Consider the following 13,364-nt stretch of genomic DNA (forward strand, 5'->3'; position numbering starts at 1 on the left):
GAAAAACAACACCATTTCAATAGTGTTGGGGTTTTTTAAATTTTGCCATTTACTTAACTGTACACTTTTTTCCCCTGAAGAAGACTCAACAAAGGTTCATGAAGGAAATTTTGATTAGAATTTAAATGTCACCTTACTGTATCACATGCACCTCCTACCAAATTATATTGGCAATTTCAAGTCCAAACGTAAAGATAGTAAAACTTTCTACAAAATTGTTAATACTCTTCCCTTCTAAAAAATATAACAACCTGTTACACTGACAGAATATTTTAAAATCAGTACTCTAAGATATTCAGTTACAAATGCTTTGCATTTCCACTTTTCAGACTTTTGTGTATTTTAAATAGAAGTCTCAGTGGATCCTCTATTCTTCTTAACAGTAGCAGTTCATAAGTGTTATTTCTCCATTCATAGTAAACAGGGACAAACTCTTCACTGTCTTCACAAGTTAAAGATAGGGAAATTCTGCAACATTCCTAAAATCTGCTTTAAAAGAGCATCCATTCAGCACACCTTTAAACAAACCCAAACCAGAAATTAGTCCAAAAGCATCAGCTAAGTACTTAAAAAAAGCACAACCACAGCTGGGAATATAAATACACTCTAGATCACTCCTTCAGGGAAAAGTTTCAAGGAACAGATGGGCTTTACACCATTGCCTCGAGTTAAACAGGCTCAGTCAGGTTTTGACACAGACCCACAGAAGGAAGCAAATTCCAAGTGCAAGAACCTCTGGTGAAAATGTTTTGTTTCCATCAGCCAGATGTTGAACCTTCAGGGCTGAACTCAAGAACACATCCATAGATTTTAGTTGTCATGAAAGTGTGGGGGGAAATTCTCAGATAGGGAAGTGTCACTTCATGACAGGATCTTTAAATATTCACAGGTGTCTTATAATTTCTATTAGAAGTATCAAGAAAATAAAAATGTGTCTTGAAGAACAATTCTACTTGTGCTACTTTAATCAGTAATTCCAAAATCCAGTATCAGCTCCTTTACACTCATGCACACATGTGTTTGTGCATGTGTTTAGGTATATACAGACATACATAAACATCTTAAAATACCAATGTTTGGAGGTGCTTGCAGCATGACCTATATTCTAGAATTCTGGTAATGACCACGGCAGAAACAGCAATCTCATGAGAAAGGGATGGCAGAAAAATGCTACCCAATAAAGCATGTTAACAGCAATTCAGAAACAGCCAATCCAGGTATATTTAGGCTTATCAACTAAATTATTCTTTTTGAAACAACAAAAAATGTTCATTCAAAATCATTTGGTGGGAGCCACACACCACACCACATTTATGTGGTGAAAATACATAAGGCTGGAAGCAGATCATACTCTAAACACAATGGGATAATTCAGTTTAAAAACTCAGGTAATTGTTTGAAACATGAACCCTCAGAATCTGAGACATGTTAATATAACAGAAAACAACCCTCTTCTCTCTCCTGTTAACAATAATTGTCCCACAAACACACTCTGTCCTGAATTCTGAAACATGTCAAGTCTAGTCCATCATTAGGTCATCAAAAATGCAATTGGGATTTAATCTACAGAGAAATTACAGCATCAATGAATCTTCTTCACTTTTTTTGCAGGGAACCTTATCAGCAGCTTTTTCCCCCAATTTTTACTCAGAGTAATTTTTGTGTTACTTCAGTTACCATTTCTTCTATCAGGAAGCTGTAAGTAGTTCTGTAGCTGCTATCCAGGCCACAGTGTAATTGTGGGGACAGAAACAGAAACAAGCCACCAACTAAAGCATTTTGCTGACAGCTCTGTTTCTCATGCAGTGTTAATTTTATCCCTCAGTGCCTATCACCTGTGATACAGCTTTTTACCACATGATCAGAAAGTTATTTCTTCAAGGTACTTAACTTTTCAATGTATGTGAGAGACAAGAGATGGAGCACAGAACTGCAAAAAGACAGATGACAATCTTGCATTTAAGAAAATCTGAAACAGATTTTCAGTATAACAAGGAACAGAATTATCATAATGTATACGTACAACAAGACTACATTAAGGTTAGAACAGGCAACTTCTGGTGCTTAACTCTGCAACTTTAATGTTCTTATTACTTCTGCACATAATTTCAAAAGTACTATTTAATGCCTTGTTCTGCAGTTGCCCAAACTCCCAGGAATATCAACAGGCACTTTGCCATGGAAAGATGGCAGGCTAAACCTCAGTAAGAGAAACACCAATACTCACCTTAAGCTGAAACACACTAACACCATCCTACATCCATATTCAGCTCAGTTACACAAAAGAAGTTTTACTTAAACAAAAATGAAGCATTAGTGAAGTATTACTGCAGTAAAATTTTATTCTAAATCAATTATTCTTTTTTCAGTATTGCCACCAACCATCTTCTATATTTTAAGTTTTCTACTTGGATCACATAGGAGCCTATCTTTTCTTGAAGTATTTAAGTGTTCCAGTTTTCATTCATTAGTTTGTGATGCATTTAAAAATTATCTTCAGATTTTTACAATGCACTTTTAGGAGACCACACTAGAGATGCTCATTCAGTGACAAGTGCAACTTTCAGGAAAACATAATTGATGATTTCTCAAACACTGAATTAATCCTCAAATATCCTTTTCATAACCTATCTGACATTATCTTCAACTAAAAATACTTAATCATGGTGCAAAATGCACTTTTTAATAAACTAGACATCTCTATCTCTCTAAAATCTGATTAAATAATTTCATTCAAAACAAGTCAAATTAAAGATTAAAATAATTTTTCTTTTCATACAAATGCTGATTTCATTGTATGCAAAAAATGCAACTTTAAGTTTCAAGCTGGCAGATGTTTTTCACAGAATTTTATATAACAGCAAACTGACCGAAAAGACATACTTTTTTTAACAAATGAGAATGATTAAGTGGTGATAAAAAACTTGTGCTCTAAAAAAAATGCAAAAAACAACTTAAGACTTTTAACAAAATGAAAAATTAACAAAAACTTAATGAATTCTTAAGTGATTTATGACATTCACTGTTGTCCCAGTATGTTCATTCATCAGGTAAAAAAATACACAGTATAACCTGAAAAGAAAATTCTGCAGTAAAATAATTCTGGCGAGTAAAATATTATTGTGAATTTACACTACAATTTTTTTTTGTTTCATACTTCATTTGCCACCATTACTAAAAGATTGAAGGGCCATAAAATAGAACCAAAACCAGAAGAAAAAATATAGAATAATAAAAATATAATCATGGTGGTGGCTGGTATTTGAATGTACATTACCAAAAGGCAATCAATAAAAATATAAAATAAAAATATAAAAGGCAATCTATAAAAATATGCACACTTCAAATTAATACACTTTAACAGGCCATGATGCTCATAAGCTTAGCTTCATTTACTAAAGTAGCCTTCTAAGCAGAGAGACCAGTGACAATACTCAGGACCAAGTCTTTGAAAGAGGTGCCTCCAGTATGGCCTTGCATGTACACTTAAGTACTGTCTGCACCATTGACAGGAAATTTTTGCACATTTTCACACTGACCTCCATCCATATTGCCTTCCATACCTAATAATATACTAATTAATCAGGGACAGACCTAACTGGATTTTTTTTTTTAATTTAAAAAAGCCCCAAAAAAAAAAAGACTGGTTTTGTAGAAAGATTTCAAGTGTTTTACTTGGATTATCATCAGGCCATATGCAGCAGGGGTCATTTGCAGTCATTTCTATCCTAATCCTTATATCAATCAAGCAACTCCAGGTTCGGAGTGGTCTCTAAACCTCAGACCTCCCAGGCATGGCCATCTGACATAGCATATTGCACCTGGAGAACTATCCAACTTTGGAAAAGAGTTAGGGCCACCACAAGGTTAACCCCCACCACATCCCAGCAATGGCTTGCTCCCTTTTGCACTCTGTTTGAATTACTGCTGCTTCCCATTCAAATCTGAACGAGGATAAAAAGCACTCGTGAAAGCTACATGTGGTTTCAAAGGGGAAACCCCCATTCTGGAAATAGATTTATTATAAACTGTGAGGATATACATATAGGTACACAGGGCTTAAAGGAGTTCACAAAGACCACCTCTTTCTAAGAGGCTAATTTACAAAAACACACAGAACTACTGCAAATTCTACAAATCATTTAGCCTAAAATAGGAATCTGAAAACCTTTCCTGACGGGAAGGGCAAGAAACCTCAGCAGAAACATGAGAAGTAGCCCCAAGAAACACACATGGAAAGTTTTTTTCTGTATGGCTGGCTCACATCAATTGATCTGTAAAGACCAGAGGGATAAGAAAGATACAGCCTACCTAGATAAGCAAAGCAGGCTGTGATTTCTTAGATGGCTATATCCTGACCTGATCAAGGACTGTTGAATTCCTCAAAGACAAGCAGTTCCTCTGCCCCTTGTACTGCAAAGTGTGATGGCACGTGGCAGTACCACACACCTTGTGTGCTCCACCAAATGGCAGAGCCTCAGGACAAGAGCCATCACCTAAGCAAAGGCCATCAGCCACAAACTCTCTGCTTCCAAACTAAAGGAGAATTACCAGAGAATGAGCCTGCAGTTTCCTAGGAAGAGCAGGGGTGCTGGAGGAACTTTATGGGAATAGCATGGAGGGTAGATGTGTTTAAAGGAACACACTTTAAATCTCACTGAAGCAAACTTGTTACCTGTGGTTGTTAGCTGGGGAAAGAAGAAAAATGTGTTGCAAAGTATAGATTAATGAGTACACAAACACAATTTTTAAATTAAGAAATAATCTTTGAGGTCTGTTCTTGTGCAAGCTCTTGAAGAGGAACATGGTCCCTGTGGATAAATACCCTGGGAAATGACAAGAGTGAATGGCTGAAACATATTATACAAGGATTTTACCGCATCATTTCCATGAAAATATTTGCTTTTAATTTGCCAAAATATCTGACCTGCAATACTATTTCAGGAACAAAACTTCCAATCCCATAGAGATTACTACAGTCACATTTTAACAGAGAACATTGCTGTACTACAGATTAGCTCAGCAGGCACCAGCAGAGATAAGAAAGTGTTTTTGTTCGCAGTGGAACAAGATGATTTTTTTGTTAATGGATTGCACAGGTGGGAGATGGGGGACAATGAGGCAGTGCAAAATATATGGTTCACTTGCTGATAAAAAATTCAGAAAAGGAAGGATGCATGTAGAAAGAAGGAAGGGGAAGATTACACCTGCTTCATTATTGAAAAACAGGAAAGGACAAAACCTGTTCCTTTTATCCTTTCAGACACTATTTAAGACTACTGATGTGAGATTGGTTCTTCTTTCCTGGACAGCATTAAAGGAATAGCTGAAAAGAAAACCTATGCAATAACAACTGACAAGTGATAGGGACTTTTTTCCTTCTGATTGTTAACACAATGACTACTGATAAAGCAACCATATTTTCTCGTCAGAGAAGAAGAAAAAAAAAACAAACAAAAGAAACCAAGTATTTATTTAAGTATATAAATCAAATATATCAAGAGATGCGCAATTCTTTTCCTACTTTGAATAATTTTTTATGTGCATAAACAATTTTCTCTTTCCATATAGTGTGGAGTGACATCACTATGGATGACAGAACAAGGTTACATGGGCCAAACTACACCTATGAAACATAAAATCCTGATCCTGTGATATTCCTCTTAGCAGGCTAGATACTTAGGGGAAGTAGACCTGTACAGAAAATGAAGACAAGTGAGTAAAGAAAAGTCTACCACTGGGAATCCTAGTCCCAAGCATTTTTCTTAAGGAAATAGGTAGGATTTACTGAAGGCTGCTCATACCACTGATTCTTGAGTAATGGATGGCTGACAGAGGAAAGTTATGCCATAGCAGAGCAGCAGCAGCCATATAATAATTTTATATATATTGCAAGATTGTAGGTCAATGTCTTCCTCAGAAATCTTGAAATGAGCTAGTAAGTTCAGCTATAAAGAAAAGAATTAAGTTCCTCCTGAGCAGGCCAGAAAATTTGCAAGGCTTAAAGTACTGCCATTTTACTCCTTATTTACCAATTTTCAAATTATTTCATTCAATGCCCAAACCACAAAATGATTAATTAGGAAGAGCTCAGTCACAGTAAAGGTTATCACATTTCCTTAATGCTTTCTTTTCCAAAAGCAATTTGGGTTTGCTACTTTTAAGACCATTATACTCAAGGTCAGACCAGGTGAGAAAATTTCATGCTGAGAGTTTGAAGCCATCTTCTGAATTTTGAGCGTTTTCTCCCCTGCCAAATATTACTCAAGTATACAATGATGATTTAATAGAATTTCTTTTCAAAACAGAATTTCCAGAGCACCTTTATAACTAATATGAAACCAGAATATCAGATATAGATACAGACTGTTACAAGAATGCACATAACAAATAATCCTAACTCATCTTCATCAGTTATTAAAACTTGCAAGTTTCAAACATCTGGTGATATGCTGAATGTCACAGCTGTTGAAAACTCTAGTATTTTAAAGCCTGAGTCATGAAAGCTTAATATCTGTTTGTAAAAAGACATTTCAGTGAACCAGGGTCTTTAGAAGGTGTTACTGGTCTTGCTTTGGATACTCTGAAGCATTTCCAGGATATATACCCAAATTTTTGGCCTGAACTATTTTTGATGAAGACAGAGTCAGTAATCTCTCCTCTTATAACATCTAAATTAGGTTAGTATAAATCATGGATTTATGACAAATGAGATAAACATTCCCAAAATACCCTTTGGCAAAGTGCTTTTGGACTGCAATTTTGCCAGATTTTTATTTGTCTGCAAAATTGTCAGTCTATAATGTACAGAGACATCATTTAGGTTCTGTCATACTGCACAAAAATACTTTGGTGTGTAGCTCTTCCTATTTGTATAGGTTATGCATGTCAGTGAATCTTGACTTCTTTTTATTTGGACTTATGAACTGCAATGCAGGCAACTCTTAAAAATCTGTGGGTTTTAGTACTGTGTTTCTGGAGCTTTTAATTTTGTCACCTAGAAGATAGGCAACAGATTTCTGTAATCCTCCTTCAAACTATATCTGCCCAAATATAAAGACTTTTTAAAGGCTTAGATTACTAGCTTGGATTTATTTCTACACAAAGTATTTATCTGATTCCATAAAACTTGATAAAACAAAATTGAAGAGCTGCAGTTATTTTCTGGAGTTGAATTTAACATGTCCTATTACTTTACTGCAAGGACACCACAACTCCCAGTGGTGCCATGCTACTGGTAGGAACTATCTAATAAGGAGGATGCCCAAATTGGCTTGGACTGCAAAATCCAATATTAAAAACTGTTTTCACTTCTACATGCTGAAGCTTGCAAGATTTTAAGCCTAATATAAATTGTTTGAGACAAACAGAAAGCAAATTATTAAAAATGAACTTCATTTTTATTTTTATAAGGCAGAGCAGAAAAGAGCAAGTGATGTTAATCTGAGGAACAATTTCATAGTGTGTCAGAAGTATGATTTCTGTTAGAAATGCATAAATTATGCCATGCAGTGCTTACAAATTAACAAAAAAAGTATTATAAAAGTGAAGCCCTGCTGTGTCAAATATGCCACACAATTTTTGTTCTAATAACAGCAATTTAGGTTAGGGCGTGACTCTTCTCTGATATAGCTGTGCTAGTACAACCCCTAGTGTGGACACAGTTTACTGCCATGAAGGCATTATATTCGTATAATCTATAAAGCTTGTTCCTAAGCAGTAAAAGTATTTAGTAATGCACTGTTATTTCAGCACAGCTACATCCACAATGGGAGGGCTGGCTGAGAGAGAAAAAGAGAGGGCAGTAGGTTATGCTACTTTACAACATATCGGGCCAGATGAACAGATGTGAGTTTTGTGCAGAGAAACTGTGTGGTACAAGTCTTTCCCCCCACCTCCCTCCATAATCCTGATGTTAATCAGGATCATGATGGATGATATTACAAAACAGTTATTCAATTTAAATAGTAACATTGCTCTTTGCTTCTTAATTATTAAGAAATATTCATGTAAAATGCTAATAAGAGAGTTATTACAGATATTGACACATGGGCATTAGTCCTAACCAAACAATAAATACAGGGAAAAAGATATTAGGGTAAAAGGGAGGAAGACCAAAGATATATACTCTCTTTAGGTTTCCTAAAGGATATAAGCTCAATTTTGAATAAGATTTATAAATACCATCATATGATAAATACCAATCTGTATTTACTTGACATGCAGATATATGTATCTGGTGATCCTAAATTGTACATGTGGGGCTTTCTGTCTATTCTGACACACCTGAATAACTGTAATCCTTTTTTAAAAGTCACTCCATGTAAACTAAAAAATATCTTCAAAACTGAAATTTATCCACAGCACAATTAATAATACAATTATATCTCAAGAAACAGTAAACTTGCTCTGAATATATTAAAAGGCAATCTACAACATGATCCCTTGTTTTTAAAAGGGAAAAAAATTCCATCATTTAATACAGAATAGTATAAAAATACTCCTACATTATTGTCCCTCTACTTTAAAAAAATAAATATGTATTTATTATGAACAGATGGTGGCCAAGGAAGGTATCAGCTCTGTCTCTTAGCCAGAAGGTCAGGTCATGGCTGAGAGACCAAAGAACAATTAATATTTGCTATTCAGTGCCACATAAGATAAAGCATTCCAGTTTTTCTTTAAATACAAAGATATATGCAATTGAACTGTTTTCATTTTTTTAAACAAAATAATTTGCAATAACTTATTAACATTTGTTAAAATTTGATTTAAAAATCCCCAGCCAACAGGCAACAACAGAACAAGGCACTCTAACACTGTTCTTGGGCTGCCTTTAACACATTAAATAATCCTAGGACCTATACAGAACTTTTTGGGTTACTGGACCCACAGCTATAAAACAGCTGCTAAATACTGAGTCTGAGAATTACAAAATTGTTTGTTTTCCTTTTTTTGAGGAACCAACAATTATATTTGAACAACACAATAACATAATTACTGAATATCTAATCTTTATTTAATTGGCTAATAATTCTTGCTGATAGGAACTCTCTCTCACATAATTTCACTTTATATCAAATTATAAATCACCACATTTCAGTGTATTCAGCTCCAGACTGATTAAAATACCAGCATGTCATCACATGAGGTTAAAATATTTTGTTAAATTTTGTAATTTGTTCAAAAGGCAATCCTCAAGCAAGTTGGAGAACAGGATTTAAAATCCAAGATACTTCTTCAAGTATCTTATTAAACACATCCTGTTTTATTTGCATGCCAAGATTATGCCAACTCTTTTATCTGTGATATCTGTCAAGACACAGACGACAAGCCTGTTTTTTGTTTTTCAGTGTCCCTAGGCCTAAAGGATGCAGGAGTGAAAAAAAAGCAAACCTTGAAAAAAAAAGAACACTTCAAGACCTCTCTTCTTCTGCGCTGTGTCATTTTCTATACATGGTTGAAGGGTTATTTCACCTAATAAGCTCCTCCTTTGGATTTTACATATATTTTCATTATAACTTGAATTAATATTGCTTCCAGACTAAGCTTGTACTATTAAGTTAATAAACTTACTGTCCTACATGCAGCTTTTGAGGAATTGGTCATTAAAAATTTAATTTTTTAAATACTTCATTTTACCCCTACATATATTCTTATACAGGGAATGATCTGTTCAGTTATTTAAAAGAAAAAGAAAGGTTCAAAATGTGTTGGATAGGCTGCTTAAATAAAAAAAGGCATATTAAAAAAATCATCCTCATGTGCATCTTATATATTTGTGTATTCAGAAGACTCTTATGTGTAAATCAAAACTTAAGAAGGAATACTCAAATTTTGAAGTCCTAGAGAAAAATGGATAGAACCTCAAGAAAAAGGGCACTTCAAAAGATGCAGATTACACCTGTTCAAGCTGTTTGCCAAGTATGTTGCAGGTTACTCTAATAATCTTTCCTACTGCATGGGATGTTTTCTTACAGACTACCTGTAAGGCATATACTGGTTTTTGTATTAATATAAATCCCAGTTTTAGATAAGCAACAGTTAATGCCAAGTGGATTTTTTTCTATTGTTATTTTTTCTAGAAGGCTACTTTTGTTTTGGATTTGTCTTTTTAAACTTTCCTATGAATCCCAGCATTCAGTAACACTGACTCTTTAAAGAAATTGGAAGATAAATGATTTTCATTTTTGGCATCATTAGGTTATGCTTAGAGCCTTTAATGCTCTGTTAGGCTGCATGTATAGGTAATTATGTGTGGATTTATTTGTGAGAAAAAGTGTATAAACACATGTATACATTACATAGAATTTAAGTAGCTGGTATGAATAATATGATAGAGTAATTCTATATGAAATCATGGAATGAGTGATGCGCAAAACTGAACATACCAGGGCTGAAAACAAGATTAAGATAACCAAGAGGTATTTATTTAGCAGTAAAAGCTGGCTTTTTGCCATCAATTTAAACCATTTAACAGTAATAAATGACCACTATTAGAAAAATGAATCATTCCAGCTTCTGAAAAAACCCTACTTAGGCAACTAATAACTGCAAAGTTATAGCAGTATTATCTCTTACCTGGTCCTTAATTTCAAGCTCCCTTATAGTTTTTGTTCTGTACTCTCTGAGCTCCTTTTCTGCCTCATCCTTCTTCATTTTGGTTTGATTCAACTGATAGCGCATTTCTCCACACACCTGTTAGATTACACAGATAACATGATCTGTTAGCTTGAAGAATCCATAGCCCAGGGTTTGCAATTAGATCTTTTGGTGCCCTCTACAGGTCATTGAAATGCAACATATCTTTAATTTACAGATATTTTAGGTCTACAAATGGTAAATGTTTTTTATATAGAAAGGTGGATCTGAACTCTATATATAGCCATTAACTTTGACATATACACTACCTTCTAGATTCAAATATATTTGGATCAAGATTTTGCTAAGTATAAATGCTTATGTTAGAAATATCCATCTATCTCTACAGTTAAATGACAGTTGCTGGTTTTATACTCTTGTCTCATTCTCTGTAAAATCCCAAGAAAGTCTATGTCAACACTTCCAAAACCTAGAAGTAAAGCATCTATCACACTCCTAATTAAAGGTGTATTTTAACTTGCCAGTTCAACACTGTTGAGAAAGAAATTGCTTAAAATGTTAACACAATAATTTTCAAAGTTTGATCAGAGCATTACAAATTTACTGCAAACCAAAGATCAATTCTTTAAAAAAACCCATCTAATTTAAATGGATACGTGGTCCAGAAGAAATGGATCAAAGCAACATTTCAGGAAATCACTTCTACGCAGGACAATTATTCTCTGCTGTTGGAGTGTTTGTTATATTACCTCCTAAACCCTTTCCATCTGGGATCAACTTCAGAGGAAATGTGAAGGGGTTAAGAGAAAGCGAAAAAAAAAAAAAAATAACAAAACCAGAAGATCACTAATCCCTTTCACATAACTTTACTGCTGTGCAGGGTTATTCTTCCAGTTTTCAATCTAAGCTGTCCCCTTTTTGTTCTTACCCTGTGCCATCACCTCCAATTTGTGCCTGTTCATTTCACCTTAATTAACCAACCAAATACATGCACATTCCTTAGTGAGAATGCAAATGTGTTTACTCATAGCTCCTCTTAGTCAACTTTCTTTCCAACTCACTCAACTTTCCTGCCTTGCTTATATTCTCTCAGCACTTAAAATGTGCTCCTAAAATGTACACCCTTTTAATTTGCTGCTACAATCCTCTGTGCTTCTCAAAAACATTCTCACATATTCTACAATCCAAATTAATTTATGTTTTTCAGTCTTATACCTCTTCTCATTTTCACTTTTTTGTTTTTTTCTCCTTAAAAAAAAGGTAGGGAAAATGTAAATATGGATACTGCAATGAAATCACTCTAGGAAAAAAACTAAACCAACTGTCATAACTTTCAAGAAGTAGCATCACTTATAAATTCAAAGGACAACTTGTGAATTTAGCCATTTCAAATAACCCAAAGCAGCAAATGCTCTGAAGAACGGCAAAGTTCTACAGCATTTTTTTAAACACTAAAATATTATGTGCAAGTAAAAAAAAAAATCTTGAGATGCAGCTGCAGAGCTTGCATAGCTTGCTGGATATCTACCTCCCCCTTCCTTTATCTGAAGGATGTAACAAAATGTAACATGTCACTTCCTCCAAATGAAATTAAAAAAATTCAGCAAGCCTCGCTTTCAGCTACTCCACACACTGCACAAAGGGAATAACACAGAAGAATCAGCAGATGGTGCTGTCCTAATAATGGATTTTTCAGTCTCCTCAAGAATGAAGGAAATAGAACCTCACTCCATATTTTCTTTCCCTGACTTCTGGTGCATGAAGAAAAACAATATTTTGGATAAAACTCAAAACTAAAGTGTTGTTATTTGCTGGTTTTAATAATGGCAAACTGAGTCTGGAAACAAGGAGTCAGATTCACAAGCAAAGATGTCACATGGCCAATGGAAATGTCAGGGTGATGCACACAGTCCCGTCAGCTCAGTGTTTGGGATGTTCCTTCAAGATTTTCAAGACTTCTCAGTTTAGTACAGGGACAGATATAAACTTTTCCAATCTCTCAGGACAGTGAAATTAATAGACTACTGCAAGGTGACCACCTGTTCAACTTTGTATTAACATGAACTGAAGCAGGGACTGGAACCACAGTATCATCTCTGGAGAGGTAACTTCAAATTGGTAGGGTACAAAATTGTTCTTTTCAGACCAATGAATATTTGTACCTACTGCCTATTTCACCACCTCCTCACCCCTGTAAGTGGTGCTAGTGATTTGTGAACCCAGCTTGAGACCAAAAGTGTGTTCCCAAATTGGTAGATCAAACCATTCTGACATTTTTAATATACTCATTTGTCTTACAGTTAAAATTAAATAAATTTTCTAGTAAGTTGGGATGACTTTTTGCTGTGAATTTTCTGCAATACTTTTGCCTCTTTCTATCTGCCAGGGCAGCAGGGGAAGACAGGAACTGTTGAAAACCTTTCCTGAAATCTCTAGAGGCCTGAAAAATAAATTGCTCCTCAAATCCTTGCAGTTAACAACTGGGGAGGTAGGATGAGTCCTGGGATGATTGGTAAGGAATACAGACATTTCAAGAGGCTGTAATAAGTTGATTTGGTTTTTTTTTTCTCATGTTATGACCCCCATTAAAGCTCTAACTGATTGAGAAACATGCAAAAGAAAGCACCCAGGAGTGATGATCTACACAAGATGCATGTTAAGCTGTAATTCTTAACTAGATGTCTCTGTAAGAGCCCTACTATCAATAACACTAAATTAAGCAACATACTACATAAAAATCCAAAGGAAAGAACTTGAAAATC

General features: G+C 34.8%; 1 protein-coding gene across 2 annotated transcripts in view; it reads right to left on the minus strand.

Moving 5' to 3' along the window:
• Nucleotides 1-13,364, minus strand: part of SDCCAG8 (SHH signaling and ciliogenesis regulator SDCCAG8) — a 106,255-nt gene that overhangs the window by 69,438 nt on the left and 23,453 nt on the right. For both annotated transcript variants that reach the window (XM_064708836.1, XM_064708835.1), the window contains exon 12: nucleotides 10,582-10,698. In XM_064708836.1, coding sequence (XP_064564906.1) covers nucleotides 10,582-10,698 — 117 coding nt within the window. The remainder of the gene's footprint in view (nucleotides 1-10,581; nucleotides 10,699-13,364) is intronic.

Source organism: Zonotrichia leucophrys, chromosome 3 (genome assembly GCF_028769735.1).
Source record: "Zonotrichia leucophrys gambelii isolate GWCS_2022_RI chromosome 3, RI_Zleu_2.0, whole genome shotgun sequence".
Lineage (NCBI taxonomy): Eukaryota > Metazoa > Chordata > Aves > Passeriformes > Passerellidae > Zonotrichia > Zonotrichia leucophrys.